The 19,550-nt window shown below is 39.9% G+C and overlaps 1 protein-coding gene across 9 annotated transcripts in view; it reads left to right on the top strand.

Moving 5' to 3' along the window:
• Positions 1-19,550, top strand: part of STAG1 (STAG1 cohesin complex component) — a 199,636-nt gene that overhangs the window by 54,052 nt on the left and 126,034 nt on the right. For 5 of the 9 annotated variants that reach the window (XM_068954516.1, XM_068954517.1, XM_068954521.1 and 2 more), the window contains one exon: positions 6,798-6,975. In XM_068954516.1, coding sequence (XP_068810617.1) covers positions 6,798-6,975 — 178 coding nt within the window. The remainder of the gene's footprint in view (positions 1-6,797; positions 6,976-19,550) is intronic. The other 4 variants (XM_068954519.1, XM_009690471.2, XM_068954520.1 and 1 more) reach the window with 1 other exon arrangement.

Raw genomic sequence — 19,550 nt, 5'->3', positions numbered from 1 at the left:
TCTTTGACTCAGAGGACAAGAAGAAATATCGGTGTTTCTGTTGCAGAGGTGGCTGTGCTGATATGTCTACTGCTATATGCCTGATCCCGTAGTTGGGGAAGCTGCTGCATGTCCTTCTCCAGCTCCTCCCCTCGTAGTCCTCTTTGAGGCAAGACAGAGCAAGGCACTTCTGATGCTGACCCAACACTGAGCGGGCAGTTTTGCTCTCAGGTCCTTGTGCGTCTTTCGTTATAGAGGAGACAGACCACAATACCTCATCTTTGCTTTCCTACGTGGATTTATAATTTTGCAGCAGACTCTTAGCCTTACTTAGTCCTCTAGCATGGATGTTAGATGCTCCTGGGGATTGAGCTTTCCTCCTAGTTATCAATGATGCGCCTCTTAATTAATAGTAGGGAGGAATCCTCTTGGAAGAGGGCTATTTTTGTAGTAGTAGTAGTAGGGGTTTGTGGTTTGGTGTGATGAAAATCAGTGTCTTGTTTCAACTTGCTTGCCTGATGCATTAGGTCTGTTCCTTAAAACTGAAGTAAATATTTAATTAAGTCTTTCTGGAAATGCAGTGCACATACAGATACTGTGTGAAGACTTCTCAGCGTTCTTCTACCTCGATGCTTGTAGCTTCCTGTTGGAGGAATCCTAATGAGATTTTCAGTTTCTCTTTAAGTTTTTGATGGGATGATCCTTGTATTTTTTGGCAATCTATCCTATTCTTCATTTATCTGGGAAAGTAGCCTTTTTCTGATAATAGTTGCTTCAGCTAGGAGAATAGAAGTGATTCAAGCCTTTATGGCAGACTCTCTTGATTCTTTGAGATCGCTTTTAGGATGCTTGCTAGGTTTGTAAATAAGGACGAAGAGGAGCAAACCCCTCAAACGCTGCATCAGCTTTTTGTGTTCTAAACTGCATGCTCTACGACCGAAGCAGCTCTGCATGCCCTGGATGTGAGGGGGCCTTTATCTGTCTCTAGTTGCAGCATGAGGCTGTTCACCAGGACTGCCTTGTTTGTTGCTGTGATGAAAAAGTCGAAAACACTGAAAATTTGAATCAAAGACCTTCTCACAGGAAAACTTTGACAGTGTTGTGAAGTGTGTGGGGGTCGTCTTTTTTGATCAGGATTCATTCAGCCCGAGCTCAAATGCTTCCTTCCCTCTTTCACTTAACGCTATGTTATGGTGGAGAGGCCGCTCAAGATGATGCCTTTGGGAGTCTCTTTCAAGTGGAAGCTTGGAAAGCTTCTTCCAGCTAACTTAAGAAATGGGATATTGCTTTAAGTTGCTTATGGTATGAATGCATATCTAGGCCATCAATTAGAAGGTGAAGGAGTTACTGACCTGTAATACTTTTTCCCCTTTAAGATGCCTGGTACATATCCGCGTTCACAAACCATCTGCCTGTCCTCCCTCAGAGGTTCTCCCACCCTCTAGCTGGGAGGAGAAGACAAGATCACATCCCATCTTTAGTTGCTTAAGCTTTACACGCAGAGAAAGTGAGCTTGGAAAAGCTCCTGTAGCTCTTGTTAACATTAAAAATTCTGGTAGTGCTTATGTCTGAGTGTACCTATAGCGTGAACATGCATATGGCCAATACTTCTCAAAAGAGAAAAAAAAAACAAAACAAAACAAAGCAATTACAGGTAACTGTCTGTATTTCTTCCTGAAGTACATCAGATCAATTTGGGGGATTTTAAATGAAAATCTCAAGCCACCTTCCCTTTTTTTTTTTCTGCAGTGTGTGAGTTAAATCCACTGTGTTTGCATTACCTTTTTTTTTCTTTTCTTTTCTTTTTTAAACAAATGTAAGTTGTTTTCCATTTTTTTTCTTCAAAATAATTTTAAAGATATTAAAAGATGATGATTTTTCCTAAATTAGTTTATTATTAATGCATAATGTAAAATTATGAATTTTCACCGTCTTAGTTTAATTATAGTTAAGGTAAATATTTTGCTGCCTGTTTACCTTAGTTTAAACCATAAAGTAACAGGTAAACTATGTAGTCAGCTAAATGACCATTTTAGATTTGCTTCTGGAACATTAACTTCTGAATTTCCTAGTGCTTATGTGTATAAATTCTCAGCTGTAGTTGTGATCAGTTTAATCTAATGTGAACATTTAAAAAATAATCAGGCATTTCTGTTTTAATATGGCTGTAATTTGGGGACCTTCACCTCTCTGAGGCTGATCTCTCTGCCAGGTGTTACTTTGAACTTTTTCTTTTTTGAGTGAAAGCAGAATGAACTCAGCTGAAGTCTGTGAGAAAGAAAATATTCTTATCCTTAGTGATTATTTTGGTGGAAAAATAAACATTGCAATGTTAAGCATTCTGTGCACAGTTTGAGCTGTAGAATGTGTTTATGGGATACTTTAGAGCTTAAAAAAGAAAAGGCAAGCTAGCTAAATCTTATGTACAGTAGAGAACGCTTTCTTTAATGTTTCAGATCAATTCATACTCTGGATGATTGTGGCATTCAAAGCTGGAGCTCTTTTTCCCCAAGCGGAAATTCTTTGTTTAGTTTCTTCATCTGGCCCACTTCAGGCTCCAGTGAAAGAGCCGTAGGCTTTGTACGTCATGTTTTACTTGCCGCTTGGAGGTCAGAAGGCTTTGCCCACATAGAAATGAAGGCAAAGAGCCTTTCCAGGAAGGATGGAGTGTAGTGTGAGCCATCACCAGACTTTTTGCCCTGATACCAAAAGATTTGTGGTAATATGTTTTGGAGATGGTCTAGTGCGGTACTGACATTGCTGGTGGACGTTTGTTTTGCTCTGATGTCCTCATCTTATGGTGCGTTGTTTCCAGGCTCTTTGTTTTAAGAGAAAACCATTTCACCAAATGTTCTGATTGAGGAGACGGTACATGGTTTGAAGGACCCAGATACCTGCAGACCCTTGGATAGGATTTTCAACTGGTATTTGGGAGGAAGCCCTGGTTGGCATCTCACACAACTCGGTTCGTTTTGACCCCACTCTCTGTCCAATTCTGCTGTCCCAAGTCTCAGAGTGAAAGCACAGTTTTAACTGCTACAGGCTCACGACTCCAAGCAGCATCTCTTTGCGTGTGATAGAAAACCTTCTTTTTCCCACATTGCTTATTTATTCCTCCCTCTGGTAGTCCTAACTCACCTCAGCAGCATCTGATCTGCCGTTACAGTGGATACTTGGATTATGAAAATCATTACAAGGATTTATTAATACATTTATATACTGAACTGCTAACCAATTGCCTTCTCCATGGCTTTTCAGGCAGCCTTCTCGTAAAACCAGTAGTAAACAAGAGAAAGGTCAGTTTTGACTCTGGGAAACACCTGATCAGTTCTTACCCGCCTCAGAAAAATAGGATTCCGACATACTGGTACTTTTTTAAAAAAAAAAAAAAAAAAGCAAAATCCAACCAAACCACAATGGTGGCTATCAACTTAAGGGGGCCTTAGGTGATAGCATTCCCATATGTGTTTTTATTCAGTGTCCCCTGGCTTTTCACAGTGGCTGGAGGGTTAGACAGGGCGAGCAACGACTGTTATTGTGGCTCATGTTAGAGAGCAGGGAGTTTCTTTTCTCTGTATCTTGATGACTGGTTGGTGGATCCTCACAAGAGTGGACTTACTACATGTTTACTCTGCTTCATCTTCTGCTTGATCTGACAAAGTGTCCCATTTTGTACTTGTCACTGATAGTTTTTGAAGGTTATTGTTTATCCCTGGCATCTGTCTCAGGATGCTGGACTACCTGTGCTTGGCATTCTCAACGTCACACACAATTTCTTAATCTTCCAGCTTAGCTTTGCAACTCAACTTCCAAGAGTACACTAGTTCAGCAGATACTCCATAGTCATTCCTTTCCTCCTATAGCGGAGGAATCCTCTTTGCGTTTCTATGGCATGCCATTCCATGCTTCTCCCTCATTGGTGTCTGTGATGCTGGTTATCTCCATCCTGGGGTAGCATAACAAAGCTCACATCTGTCAAGATGGCCTGCATGGTTTCCTGCTGTCAATTCAGCAAGTAATATCTCACAGCAGCATTATAATATTATTACGTATTAGCCAAGTGCCTTGCTTCTGTGCCTTGTAGTTGCTGAACTTCATAATTACTGTACCAGGGTAATTTCTGGTACAGTATTAGCAGAAATACTGGGAAGTTCTGGTGCCTCTAGGACCTAGATATGACTTGTTTCTGTTTTTGTACTCCAAAGTGGATTTGAGGTTGGGCTTCTTGTCAAATGCCTATGCTGGTGCTCTGGAGTGGAGGTTTTGTGGTCACCCTTCCTCTAGTATCTCCCCTACCAAAGATGCTGTCGATCCCTACCTAGCTCAGAAAGTTACAATTTTGGATTTTCTTCAGTTCCTCAGCAGAGGATCCTTCCTCTGCCTGTTGTGTCTCTTGAGGCAGGATTTGACACAGATCCTGCATCTGGATTGGGCTACCCTGGCTTGGATGTAGGATGGCTTTTGTTAACTGAAAGACTTGGTTTGTCCACCATGAGAGATGTTCTAATTGTCAAAAGAAAGATCTGTACGAGAGAAAAGCTTTATCCGAGTAGACTCAATACTAGATCTGGTGTTAATTCAGGTCCTAGGTCTTCCCTAAAGGCCTTTATCCTTTCCAGCCTGAGATATTTGGGCTTGTAGAACCTGGCTTTGACCAGTAATTCTGTCAGAATTGTGTCAGCTCATCATTTCTGCACCTCTTTTGAGAGTTCACTGGTGCTCTCACCCTTCCATTCCAAGCTATGAGTCTTGGCCAAAGTTTCCCCCACACTAAGAATACCTTACTTAATTCAGGTTTAAACTTAGCATTTACACTTCTTGTGATTGCTCATTTTGAGTGTTTGTGCACTAGTTCATTGTCCTGTTGCCAATGCAGGCAGCATTTCTCATTGCTTTGCCGTAACAAGATATCTCTGTGTGTATTTGACATGTCCGTTCATCTCCTGCTTGCTTTCCCCTCAGTATTTAATGTCTCACTTTGAATTACATGTTGAGAGAAACTAAGTATAAGAGGGGGCCTGTTCTAGCCTGTGATGGCTTCTGCAGAGGGTGTCAGCTTGCCATCCTGCTTTCATTTAGCAGTAATCATGGCTAGTTTAAGTACTTACGGCTTGCAGTCACCCAAATTGAGTGAATACGTGGATTATGCATCTCAAAATAGTGCATTTACTAGTAATTCCTCATTGTTTTTTAAATAGTGATTATGTGTCTCTTCAGGGCTTGTTGGTTAACGTTTTGTCCATTGATGATTTTCTTGATGATAAAGGCAGCTAGGCAAATGTGTAAAAATTCAGTGAAGGAGAACTTCTCATGTTCTTCTGATTGTAAGTACAGATGCTATCCAAAAATCTCTTCATAGAGATCCTACTGTTATTACAAACTTTCCAGTTTGCATTTGTATGCAATCTTTAATTGAATATTTGCAAGAGGTGGCTGCGGTTGCACCGTACCTTACGCTTTTCTTTAGCTCTTTGGCCCTACCGATAGTGACCCCTTTTAAGGGAAGGATAGACTACAGCTCAGCTGTCTTCTACCAGCTTTCTTCCAGATAAGAGATTCCTTTATCTGCAGGAAAATTCTTAATGCATCTACATTTGCTTGCATCCTCCAAAGGATGCAACCAAAAATGTTGACTTCATGTTCTCCTCTAAGAGCTTTGATGTAACCCGAGTACTATTTTCCTCTACAGTTCTAGATGAATAAATGACTTCTGTACTTTTCAAGGTGAATGGTACCATGGAGATACTGTCCTTGGTGCAGTCTTGGAGTTGCATGCATCTCGTTCTCTTTAACATAATTCCTCAAAATAGCTTCTTTCTTCAGCAGAAAATAGCAGCTTTTGCCTTGGTCTGTCTCAAAGTAGGGAGAAGTTACAGACCTTGGAAGTAAAATCTTGTCAGGAATTTTACCTTTTTTCCCCCCAGGAACTGAATTTTTTTCACAAAGTGACTTCCATTCAAAGCAAACTGTTCAGTAGGTGACATCTCAGAAATGCTATTTATAGGTTCTGATTATAAGCTTGAAGAATCTAGAAAGAATTTACATTAAATAATTTAGATTCACAGGCAAAATGTCTTAACTCCACTCACAGCTTTTCGAGCAAGAAAGGGGCCATTATGATGGTCTACTAAATCTGTATAAATGTATTTGTTTAATTGTAGTGGAATTGAACAGCTGAATCTTTCTTATGTTGTAGTTTCTTATAAAAGTTGTTTGTTGATTTGGGGGAAAAATGTTTAAATATAAAAGCTAGTATTAACATGGTAAATGTATGTTTAATAACTTCTTTGTTGTCTTCCAAAGATCCTCAGCTATTCTCAGTTATTCTTTATTTTGTATGCCAAATTACAACACTTTTGTAATGTTTTGTATGCTTTTGTACAACACTTTGTCCTGTTTATAATTTGCTGCCATCTATCTAATTTAGTCATGATGTCAGCTATCTCTTTATATTGAATAAGACTAGTACAGATACTGACATGTACTGATGCTTTAACATTGGGAATTTGACACTACTTACCTTAAAAGACTCCCAGTGACTTTTAAGTTGTTTCACAATAACCACTAATAAATATAAATATATTTATATGCATAAAGCCCTAAGCTACCTAATCTGATTTCGTAGTTGACCTTACTTTGAGTGGGAAGTTGGTCTAGAGACCTCCAAAGTTCCCTTCTAATGTGACTTATACTATGATGTGTGTGTGTTTGTATTTGTGTGAGTGCGTAAATGTGTATGTAATATCTCTCTATGATTTGTAAAGATACTTTGAGTGATTTCAGGTGCCATAACTATAATAGGTTTTCGTTCTGCTGGTTTTATTTGCCCAGTCTGCCACTAAGAAACCACGGAAGTCTCCAGGAGATAAGGGTCGTTCAGAATCTGGAGCTAGAGGAGCAAGTCGTGGAAGAGCTAATGGTCACCCTCAGCAGAATGGAGAAGGGGACCCTGTCACTTTGTTTGAGGTCGTCAAGCTGGGCAAGAGTGCTATGCAGGTAAAATAACTAACTGTGTTAACAGCATGTCTGCTCAGTATATTGTGACTGTAAGAGTTTGCTCTAAGCTCTGTCCTTGTAATCAATTGTATGTTTTCATAAGCTGTATTGGCTCAGTAGACCTTTATGCTTAACATTTTCCTAGTCTGTACGTGATAAAGTAAGGAATGGAATGTGCTTTGTGGTCAAGCTGAGAGCTGTCGTACATACTTCTGAAAGAAAAGAGACATCAAAAATCATGTATTTCAGTTAAATTCTCTATTATTTTGTTAATTACTTTCAAACTGAAAATGTATGTTGATATTAGGCAGTATATTAAAAGATATCTTGTAGTAAGTTTTACAGGAGGAAAAAGTGTAAGATATTAGTCATAAAGGGTTTTTTTTTTGCTGTTGCTTTTTTTTCAAAAATTCCTCCTGACTTAAGCACTTTTGAAAACTGCACTGCAGCTTGCGATATTCTTGCTGTACCCATCAGAGAGCTGCACGTTAAGGCTAAATTGGTTGCCTGAACTTCCTCTGTGATTGGGAGACAGAGATGAACACATCCTGAAGGCGATTTTTCTCATTGTGAGATAAATATCTGAGATAGTTGTAATGACTTGCCTCTGGAGGTGCTTCTTACTCTTTTATGTTTTGATCAGTTATTGAGGGGTTAGAGGATTAATTGGGCCAACTGAGTCCTGCCTCAAGAACCTCTATAGGTGATTGTGCTTGTATACTTTTAGTCAGTAGTTGTCCTTCAGCTATTTGTTATTGCCACTCAAAGGAGAAACAACAGGTCCAGAACACTGTTCGTCCGTTGCCGTGCAAAGCCAAAGATGGTTCCTGCTGAAGGATTGTTAAGCAAACCTGCTTTACTTTGCATTTCAACGAACCAGGACTTCATGCACTGTCAATTAGTATGTTTTGACTTTGGGGAACATGATGTGTTACAGCATCTCTAGTCAATATATTGTGACTGTAAGAGTTCAGGCTATGCTATGTCTTTGTAAACAGTTACATTTTTGTGCATGAGGAAACAATTGTATTTTTATACACTGTATTTATATAACATGAGGAAAGTTATACCTGAGGAAAATTGTAAATGAGGCAAATGAGGGGCCAAGTCCCATTTTCAATATTACTTCCAGTGCAGTTAGGAACCTGGGGCTCATTAACCCTCAAAAGAATCTAGTCTTCCAAGTGAGTAAAAGCTATTGAAAATTTTCTCTCGGTCTCAAATCTGTGGAAGGTCTGAGATGTATTTTTTGAAGTAGTAATAAGTGGGAAGAAAGTCAGAATTTTCATTCTTCATAGATGATACATTTGCAGTTATACAGGGTTGACCCTTCTTATCTAATAGGTGAAGACAGAACAAATTTACTCCTAACAAACCTAGAGAAAGATTCTTTGTGACTTTTCTTCCTATATGTTTTAAATCAGGGCTTCCAGCTTTGCCTGATTTTCAACACTTTTTCAAATTTCGTATTTGGCAGGATTTGAGGGAACATCTGGAGTCTATTTTCTGGTTTTACTGTGGTACAGAACATACAGTATGCTTCATGAAGTATGTTTATCTTACAGTTATTGATATATGCAGAAGTCAAATGAAAAGGAATGGGTGATTGAGTTGATATTTGATGAATCTGCGTCTGTGCATGGAACAGTCTTTGATATAGTTCTCCTATTTCTAAAGAGACGCCAACAGAAATCTTCTACAAGTGAAATTCCAGAAATTTTGTGTGTGTGTGTGTGTATTCATGCATTAAGACGCTTTGGGGATTCAAATACAAAGGAATTGTTTTAGGAAATGTAGTATTTGTGTTCACATATGTGTATATATGTGTGTGTGTGTGTGTGTGGACTTTTGCGCATATATACATTCGCGTGCACACACACACACACACACACACATGCTTAAAAGGTGCCCAGCATACTACGTGCACACAATTTGAGAAGAAAGTAGGTGACATGTTTTAAGCTATTCCTTATTGCAGTGGAGTAAGGATAAACAAATAAAGGGGGTAAAGGGATAGGCAAGTTTATTTGGAGGCTTGGGATGCAAATATGCATAAATGATTTAAGCCGTATTTAGGAACACCAATCCTAATTTCAAGAGTATGCATCCCTTATGTACTTACGGAAACTTTATTATTGGTAAAAAAAACTATTCCAAAAAGAAAGAAAGAAAAAGCCCCATACTGGGACAGAGGATGCAATTATAATGTGATTTAATTTTTTTTTCACTTGCAATTCTGGATAAATAATAATCCCACATGAAACCAAGATTTTATAAACCAAGATTTTAATACACCAATTAAGAATGCTTGGCAATTTTGTTTCTCATAGTTTCTGCAGAGATTTTCTTTTTTTGTGGCCAATTTTAGCAATTTTTTCAGTCTTACTAATTTTCAGACAAAACGCCATATATTTGCATTTGTCAGAACCTATTCTTTCTCAATGTTTAGTTATTTCCCTGTAATATGAACCTACATTTTTCTGTGACACTCTTAACTTTGCTTTCAGTAATGACAAACAGAAAAATCCAATTAATATATTCTGAGATTGCTTGGGAATTTTTGTGCTTAGCCACTTCTTGTGCTTTTATTTTTGATCTGTCTGCTCCTGCTGTTTGCTCGCAGGATATAATTTAGTTGTTGGGTTTTTCTGGCCTTGTCTTGCCGACTCATGAAATTGTCTAGATGAATTCAGTTCTCACTTCTTTTAAGTTTGTCCTCTGTTTTGGATCTGACAGCAGGATTCACTTAGTTCTTCTCTTCGGCTTTATTGCCCTGTGTTTCTTCCAGGCAAACAAAGTTACATTAATATTTTGTTTCTCAAGTATATGTAACTTTGGTGCTGCTCTTTGCATATAAATCTTTGCCTCTAGATACACTCTTGCCCCTGTGATGAAGTGCGAGTTCTGTCCATATTAAGTCTCCTTGAACTCTGTAAATCAATTTGATACTCGTATTAGGCTAGTATTGGATTGTTATCGCTGCTTCTTAATTTGTTGTGAGACCTTTTGTACTGTTAGTCGCTTCAGAAGTTTTTCTGTTGGCAGCTACCTTGGTACGTAGAGTGGCACGACGTACTGTTTCATTAGTCCATTTAGACTATTCGTAGAGCTTAGTTATGCATGTTTTCCCTTTTGGGGGCAAATATGATACTCTTCTGCTTTTTGCCATTTGTATCTTTTTCTTTTTCTTGGACTTTCTGATGGATACAGCTATACGCGGTGGTTCCCCCCCCCCCCGAGCCCCTCGAGGTGGAACAGACCCCGTGGTCGTCTCTCACGTGCTGCACTGCCTGACTGTACAGTGCCGGCGTTGAAGGGCAGTTCAGCACGTGGGCAGGACAGCTGAGCTTAAATCTTCATAGGCGCTTCTGCATTGATCTCTGATCGCGGCATTAAGCCAGCAGGGAAGTAAAGACCACGTGATGATCTCAAATTTTGCTTAGGCCTCAATCTGAAAATTTCTTACGAGCAAGTTATGGCCGATTAGCTGTAATTAAGCGTGTACTTCTGTGGTGGTCAAAGCAGCAGAGAGGCGTTGTCCTTTCCTCCAGAAAATTGGAGAGAATAATAAGGAGTCAAGAAAGGTATTTGATATCGGAAGTTGAATAGATCGATGCCTGGATTACTCTGTAACGTTATGCGCATTGCCAGTTATCCTCAATTGAGTTGTTAGCAGTTTGCTAACAAATTAGCTGCTGAGTTTTGAACCTGTTGACCTCTCTGCTTACACTCAGCTAATAGAAGATGTCAGTGTCGAGGAGACGTGGCTCAGAGTAAATATGGCTCCGTTGTATGCTAAAAAGCATTTTAGGGTACGTATCCATAGAGAGCTTTCCAATATGTTGAAAGGGGATTTTTCATTATGTTACCGGATCTTCTTTGTTGCTCCATAAATCAAGAATATACGTGATTCCTCACTTTTCTGTCTGTCCACCTTGACACATATGGATTTGAGTGTTTTGAGGTCCTCTCTCCACTTGAGTAGAGCTGCATTTGTAGCGCTGCTTTCCGTGTAGCGAAAAGGAGTTGTCTTTGTTTCTTATATTTTAATTCCTCCCAGACTATTTCTTCTTTCACCTCCTGGACTCAGCTTGGCAAGCTATGACTCTGTCACAATCCTACACTGGCTAGAAAGTTAGTGTATCTGAGCAGGAACAGCATGAGACCTCTTTTTTTTTTTTTTTTTTAATTGTCTATCCAAAAGGATTTAAAAACCTCTCAGTACTATTAATGTGAAAATATTTCTGAAATGTTAACGATATCTTTGAAGATACTGATTTTTAATGTTTGTCCATCTGTCTTTGTTGCAGACTGTGCAATTGAAAAGTAGTACATACCAAAATAAAGGGTTTGCATCCCTTATAATTACATATTTCATCTGTTGGAAGTAATATGAAAGAGGTGAATGAAACAGTCTGGCCACTTTCAGCAATGCTTTTTGTCGTCTTTAGTCTCTCTAGCATCTTGCTGAATGATTGCCAGGTCCTTTTATCATAATGTATCGGGTTTAGATGACTAGTCATCAACATGCGTATCTATTTGAAATCATTTTTTGACTGAAGTTCCCCATACCTCCAGTATCTTTTTTTTTTTTGTAATCACTTTGAGGTTTGACCTGTACAAAAAGTGCAAGATAGTCAGATCTTGCAAAAAGGTAGTGCTGATATGGCTTTACACATCCTATAAATATTGCATATCCTATATTGCTTAAACATTTTTTGTCTTTTCATAGCATTTAGGGCAGAAATAGACCGTTATGGACTTGTATACTACCTGCCTGCATGACTCAGGCCACGGAATTTCACTCATTTCTATATTAAGCCCACAGCTGCTTCTGCAACACCAGCTTTTCTAGAGTAATAATAGTAATCACTTTGAGCTAATTAGAAGTTAGGGTAGCTCAACCGTAGCAGCTGGAGAGGCTGAACCCAAGTGTTGGATCTCCTCCTCCCCACTCAAGTCTCACGGCAGAAGCTGCTCCCTGGCCTGGCGGTGGCAGGTACCTGTCCATGCTTGGCCGTTGCAACCAGGAGGTGGGATGGCTGCGGAGGCGGCTTCCGGTGCCCTCCCCAAGAGCAAGGCTGCCCTTCAGGGATGGCTTCTGCTGGGAACAAAGCCGGTAGCAGTAGGGCGAGCCCCAGGGACTGCACAACTTTCACTTCGGTTTATAGCACAGTCGGCGCGGATTAGTCTCTGCTTCGCTTGCTTCTTTCAGCCCCCTGGAATTTTATCACAAAGTAATTTCAATCACATAATTATTATACGACATAGATAATCCCTATGTTCCTTTGTCCTTCCAATGGTTCTAATTAAGAAAAAAACGTTATGTGCCTGCTTTAATCTAGCATAAACTGAGGCTGCTGTTGAAAAGATTGGTCCCAGCTTCTCCCACAGCTACAGCTGGTGTTTTTGACGCTTTTCTTGTGTGTGTTGTAGTCACACCAAGAAACAGATTTAATTAAAACCTGAAGCTTTGTCAGATTTTTTTTCAGCTGGATCAGCTCCCCAATTCAGTTCACCTCTGGCAGCAGCCCAGACTTAGTGTTGACTACAATGGCTGTATAACCATGACCGTTTCTGCCTTATTTAGGATTGTATTTTACACGTATGCCTTGCTACTTGAGCTTAAAAACACAAGAGCAGCTCTAACTGGATCATTGGTCCAATATCCAGTCTCTGGGAGAGAAGAAAGAGCGTAAGAAGGTGAGATGTGTTTGGGGAATTCTCCCTGCCCCGACCGTTTGCAGTTCGGGGAGTTGTGGGGTGAATGTGGTTTCTGGTTTTTGAGTAGCCTTAATGGATCTCCCTGCCCTGAACTTCTCCGTTCTCCCCATGGAAGTTCTCTTCTCTTGATAGTGGCTCTGCATCTGCCTCAGCCATTTCTGGGAGTGAAGGTTTTTGGCAAAGATTAACCGTGCACAAACATATGCGACTAAGTATTATCCATATTTCTTCTGTGTTAAAGGCATGTTTCGGTTTAACCGTCCTTTAACAATGCAGCGTTCCCGGCTTTGAACGATGGATAATGATTTGGAGTTTCACCAAAGTAAACTGGCTCAGAAGCTCCTGGGGAGTTTAAGGATGCAGTCTCTAAAGTTTACAGTATAAAATAACTGCAGTTGTTTTGGTCATTTGAACTGATTCGGCAGTCTCATCTTCTTTTACTTTTGGTTATGTGCTACTAGCTTTAAAAAAAAAAAACAAAAACCAGCGTGGTGCGTGCTTTCATGCTTGTTATGCTAGTAACAATTCAGCTACCAGACAAAACCTCAATTGATCAAAGAGATATCCTTTAATACCAAATTAATTTTTCCACAGTCGTCACATACCACTGCGTTTTCCTTGTGATGTAGGCTGATAGGATCCTCATAGGATGCAGGAGGATTTTTCCCTGTTCAGGTGGACTCTTATGGCAGCAGTGTGTTATGCGAAGACGTTATATCTGAACACACCCCCTAGAGTAAAAGCCAGACAAGTCTTTTGCTCTCCAGAGCATCATCCTGTTTTGGAGTATTTAGGGTGATCCGTGAACTCTTTCCAGACTCTGCTAGCAAAAGAACTTGAGTCTGGGTGTTTTTGTTTGTTTTATTTTGTTTGTTTGTTTGTTTCTTTTTTTTTTTTTTAATGAATTGGAGGGTGTCTCCTACTGGCATAACTTGATTCTGTTTTGGTATTGCTTTAAAGATTTTCTAGTCTCGTGCACGATGTGTACAAGTAATTTTAATAGCTCCAAATCTTTTATGCACGTGTTTGGCCAAGATTTAACAGCCACAGCCCCTTGGAAATTGTGTAACGTGTAAATTGCGAGAAATCAGCACCTGCACAAATTCTGCACTTAAATTATGCCATTCTGATGCTCTTGTAACAGTTGAACTAAATATTTTTAATTTCCAATAGTATTTTTTTTCCTCCCAAATGTTTCCATATGTGTTACGCTAATCTTCCCACATAATGATATTTACTGCCCATTCCACTGCATATAACTCCATATTTGCATGCAATGCCAGACACAGATATCTCTACATGGAGAGTATAGATCCCATATTTTTATTGGGAATAAATGTTTTTAAGAATTTATTCTTTCCCTCTCTCTGCTTCAGGAAAGAAAAAAGTTATGTAGTAGAAACTGTGTAAAGCAGAGTTTCCCATTTTTACTTGGATGAAAAAAAATACAAGAAACAGATATTGTTTCACTGAAGTAAAATAAAAACAGAATCACTTTGCTGTTTCAGAAAATGCTTGCTAGGTGTTAGCGAAGGGTGAACTTTTTCATAATCTAAAATGACTATCTTTACAGTAAAAAGGATAAATTGCAGCTTTTCGATCTGCAGTTCTTTTTTATTAACTTTATATTAGGTTTTTCACTGGGTGTATATTATATTTCGTGTCTGCAATTTGGCATGCAGCCAAGCAGTTATCATGAAGTGCAGTCTTAAATTGTACGTGCTTCTGCATGTTAGGAACTACCTGCTCCTCAGTAACCGTCTGTATCATTACTTCGTTCTTCACAAAATTTGACCTTAAAAGACTTTTATTCTTAACTGCATAGATTCACTTAAAAAAAACTTGGAGTATTATGCATCTTTTGCTGCTTCCATTTCTTTCTTTGTGCTTTTATTTTCACTGTACTCCTAAGTCCTCCTCACAGTCTGTTAACGCTTTTATCTTCTCTTCAGGCTGCTCTTTTATACAGATAATTGAAACTTTTAATTTCACTGTGCCTTTATTTTAATAAGCTTCAAATTTCATTTGGGTAATTTTGGGTTTTGGCAGAAGACATCGGTACAAGCTGTACTGCTTTCTTTTTCCCCACTTTTAATTTAAACACAGTACACACATCCTAGAGTCATTTTTTGTTCCATCATATACGCTGTAGATGAAGCATGTCCATGATCAGCTGTAGGAAATGGCAAATTACTTAAATATGATTTCTCCTTGATTTGCCTTGGTTTACGGTTGACTCGGATCTTATACTTGAGCATGCACTTTGTATATGGTGTCGTTTGCTTTCACGTGGTGTTAGCAGCACTGCTGCCAAGTTACTACTTCATTTAAATTGTGAAATAGGTTTATTGAAATCAACTTTCATTAACATCTAGTGGGGCTGTGCTAATTTACACGAGTTGGCGAGGTATCATCTGCAGTTCGTCCCTCTGGTTCCTCCAGCGCTTAATGCTCCTAAGTGTAGTCATGTTCTTGCACTGAAGGAGTATGAAATGGATTCATAGCTGAAAAGCCTCTGGGAGGTAATAGGATAACTAGTTTCATTATTTCATTCATTAAATCAGACTTTTGCTTTTACTGGCAATCCAAGCTGTTATTTCTCTCAGTGCTATAAAATGTCTCTATTTATCTTTTAGCAGACTTGGAGATGCAAAGGTCAATATATCTGCAGAGTCTACGTGATTGATTTCAAGTTGTCTACTCAGACTATGGGTCCATTCTGTCACTTGCTTAACTTTCTTTAAGTCTCTTATTTCTATAAGGTGGCCTATTTGGCATATTATATTTTGTCTTCAAATGGTCCTGCATGGTACTTCTTAAAGCAGGATCACTGCAGAGTTATATTCTGTGAGATTCTCTTGGAAGCTGCTATAGGCGTTTGGAAATCTTTGTACTGATTGCGTATTTGTGCTATACATCATCTGCCGTTTGCAGAAGATTCTAATTTTTCACTCAGTTCTCCTAAGAGTAGAATCACGAGCACTTACAGATTTTTTTTTTTTTTAAATCCTCAAGTCTCGTTTCAGTAGCATGAACTTGTAGGGACTTGACCTGCTGACCCAGAGATATGACGCATATAAAATGTATGTATAGAGATATAGATATAGCTATTTTCTGAGAGTGCCAGGTGAGAGGGGGTCATGTGGGAGTTATTGGAGTAAACTTTGGATTTTATCGCTATAACTGAGCTAGATAAATTTTGAGTTTGCTTACAGTTTAGTTACGATATCCCTTGCCTCACTCTAGCTTGATAATGAAGATGACAAGTTAAAGAGGTTTTTGCAATCTCTCAGTTGTACTCCATAACCTTGGTGTCAGGGGAGCCCTTTCACTGTGCATGTGCATTGAATTTGGTGAACCCCCAGCGCATGGACTTCCTGCACCTGGGCAAATACAGTGCATGCCCAGTCGATCTCATGGGGCAGAGGAGGAATGCTTCCCAGGAATGCTGAATTTATTGCGTGTGTCATGCACAGCATGTAAGTGCATATTTCCATATGGTAAATCTATGCTCTCTACTGCATCTGAAGGTAAAAACATCTGGCAGCACTTGAATACCACCCCAGCACTTCATGCCATCTACTCCTGGCTCCCATGCTTCATAGGTTTCTCTTTCAGAAGTAGGCAACAAGTCTCTCGACTGGATGAGTAGCTCTGATGGATGCAGCCCACTCGCATCTAACAGCTTTCCAAAGAGCTCTCCGGTCCTTCCCTCCTCCTTTTGCCCAAATGTACCTTTACTGTCATGTCAGTATTGCCTTTTGGATATCTGGTAGGGAAGGGGCCAGGCAGGACAGGATGTATCTACGCAAGCTGGGGACCAAATGTCGGTTGTTGCCACAAGGTTTATCAATGTAATTTGCTGCTTGCTCTCTGCTTATGTTTGAGGAGCTCTTGAAAAGAGGGTGACTGGAAGGAGGCTGCAAACAACATAAAATCATCCTGGAGAGCCCTCCAGGGCTGCTCTAACCTGTGTATTGTTGGTCAGAAATCCTTGTTTTTATACAAGGATACTTCATGCAAGTTTATGCAAAATAATTCCTTTTCTGGCAGTGATTGCTCATTGCACCATTTGCTACACTATTGCCTGTTGTGTGATTTTTTTTTTTCCTCATATTTGTCCCTTTTTCTGTTTTTTTTTTTTTGACTTTTTTTTTCTTGTTTCAGTTGATATTTGTCTCTATTTTAGGTCTAATGTGTATCTCTTTTTTTTTTTTTTCCCACCCTAATGTTTTCAGTTTTTATAGCTCTTTTCTGTTACATCAAAAGTCAACAGTTTGATTAAGTTCCAACTGTTGTAGCATATGTAGTCTGGCTTCATTATCTCCTGTTGCCTAAAACTGTAATCTCTCTAAAAAATTTATCAACGAGCATGCCAAACGCACATGAGGGGCTGAACAGAGTTGCATGGTTACGTACTGGTCTGTGTGCGTTAGTTGGATTTTCATACTTTGAAAATACTTTGCATGCTTTTAGGGATTAGTAGATGCAATTTGTGTGATTAGGTGTGGATGCACACAGGTCAGGGTGTCTGTACGTGAGCTTGTCACCCTGGGCTCCCCACACAGTCAGTGGAGATCTAGTTAGGGTAATGACTAGAGATGTTAAGTGGAAGTCATCTCATCTTACCGTGGATGCCTGTGCTGGTCAGATGAATTACACTGTCAGCTCCACTGAATATATTGTCTGTATTGAGTATAAAGGGAGTGACTCGCATGAGTGACGAGTTGGGCCATACATCTAGTTAGGTGAGAGGAATCTTATCCAAAAATTTTTCTGGAGCATGCAAAATTTTAGTTAAAACTTTCTGTAGATCATGTGCCGGCCCCAGATGATGTAGGAGGTAGTCCTTATCTGACTTCCTCGTTCATCGTCTTCCTTTTAATTTTAATGGCTTCTGTATCTACTCCTGGCGCGTTGCCTCAGGTCTTGTACATGAGTCTTGCGTTCAGGTGCTTGTCTTCATTTTTTTGTGAATTGTATCATATGGTTCTGGATTGAAAAAGTAAGTACTATACTAGATAGGCAGGAGTGGACCTTTATTGCCCAAGGATGTAGCATGTCCTTCACAGCTTCTTTTCATAAAAAGAGATAGAAAAAAAAAATCAGCAGGTGGATCAGCTGTGCCTGATCAGTATTCATGCTGCTTTGTCCATCTAGGAAGATTCTTACTTGGAGAAGTTAGCAAAAAAAGCTGAAAGATTTCTTTGGCAGATAACATTCCCTCTCTCCCACCCTTGGGCTGTAAAGTATTGCCCCTTTAGGATGATGCCAAAAACGAGTGCTTAAAGGGGAAGAATAGTTTAAAAAAAAAAAAAAATTAATTGCAGACATGGGCGAGATCTAATATTTTCACATGGCAAAACTGGTTTGAGAGGTTCCTGCCACTGTGCTTCTAGTTTCCATGGCTTTGCTCCTGTTGATGTTACAGTTTTGGGGCAGGATTGCAAAAATCAAATAGTTGTTAAAAACAAAACAAAAACAAAAAACACTTCCTCCAAATCTTTTCCACCCCTTTTATTTTTGGAACCCATTGGCACATCCAGAAACAGTTGCACTGGTGTAGCTGAAGAAGCGGTATATTGCAAGGAGGGGACCGGCACAAGGCTGAGTGTGAACAGCAGTCTCTTAGGCCAGCCTGGCTTCTACAGGGAATGTTGTACATGCAACTTGACAGCGCACAGCGCACAAGGATCGACTGTGAACTAGCTACAAACTCTCAGAAAAAACACCTGAGGTTTCCCAAGCTCAGAAAAGAATATTGTAGACTTCAGAAAACGTTAAAACACGTGACAAGAATGAGCAAAGATGAAGATAGGGAAGCGTTTCTGTGCAAGCCACAGTGGTAGAGAGTAGGGTCCTGCAGCCTGAAAAGAGGTGTGACCGGCGGAGAATGTGATGGACGCGTGGAGAAGGTAAATAGGGATTGAGGTTCATTTTCTCCTCTGCCATAAGAATTAGGTGGCATCAAATACAACTAGCGGTTGGCATGTGTGAAACGTAGCAGTTACTCTTTTTTTGCAGTGCATAATTAACCTGTGAGAGACACTGCTGCAAGGGAGGGTAGACTGTAAAAATTTCTGGGTTGAGATAGGCAAATTCGTGCAACAAAAAGACACTAAGGTCTGTTGAACCCTAACCACAGCCCAGGAAGTCCCTGAGCTGCAAATGCCAGGTCTGGGAGAGTAACTGGGAAGCGTCAGTATTTGCTGTCCTGTTCTCCTGCTCCTTCTTACCCGAAGGAGCCCTGCTGGGCCAGGGGAGCCTCCAGGCTGACCCAGCGCCCCGGCTGCTTTCTTCGGTGATCAGTTAGCTGCTGGCAGTGGTATGTTGCTCTGATATCTACACTCCTGTAGCTGTTCAAACAAATACTTTAAGGTAGTAGTAAACTAGCAGTCTGGTCCTTAAACTCTGTCAATATTTGATATAGTAAATATTTTTTACGTTTGGCCTCATTTTTGGTTTTATGTGCTGCGGAGAATCCCGCTGGGAAGGATCGATAGTTGCAGGAAAAAGTCTGAATTCATGGCGAAATAACAGAGAAGCGTTCTAGACAAGCGGTTTTGTGCCGCTGCTTCATGTTTTCCCAACTTGTATTAAGACTAATTTGAGGCCAAGACTTCCTTTTTAATTTATCATAAGTAGCAGGTGGACGTAACTGTAATACTTCTTCTCCTACTGTTGCATGCATGTTTGTGTGTAGACAAAACCTCCGAAAGCTTAGCGTCGTAGTGATTTAAACGTGTAGAGATTCCCACTGGTTGTTGAGTAACGCGGTGGTACTGGGAGTCTCAGCCTGTCTTGGGTTACGAATGAGCGTGGTGATCCCCAGTGGGATCCAGCACCGAGCG

Source organism: Struthio camelus, chromosome 9 (genome assembly GCF_040807025.1).
Source record: "Struthio camelus isolate bStrCam1 chromosome 9, bStrCam1.hap1, whole genome shotgun sequence".
NCBI lineage: Eukaryota > Metazoa > Chordata > Aves > Struthioniformes > Struthionidae > Struthio > Struthio camelus.
This window is presented reverse-complemented; position numbering and strand designations above follow the sequence as displayed.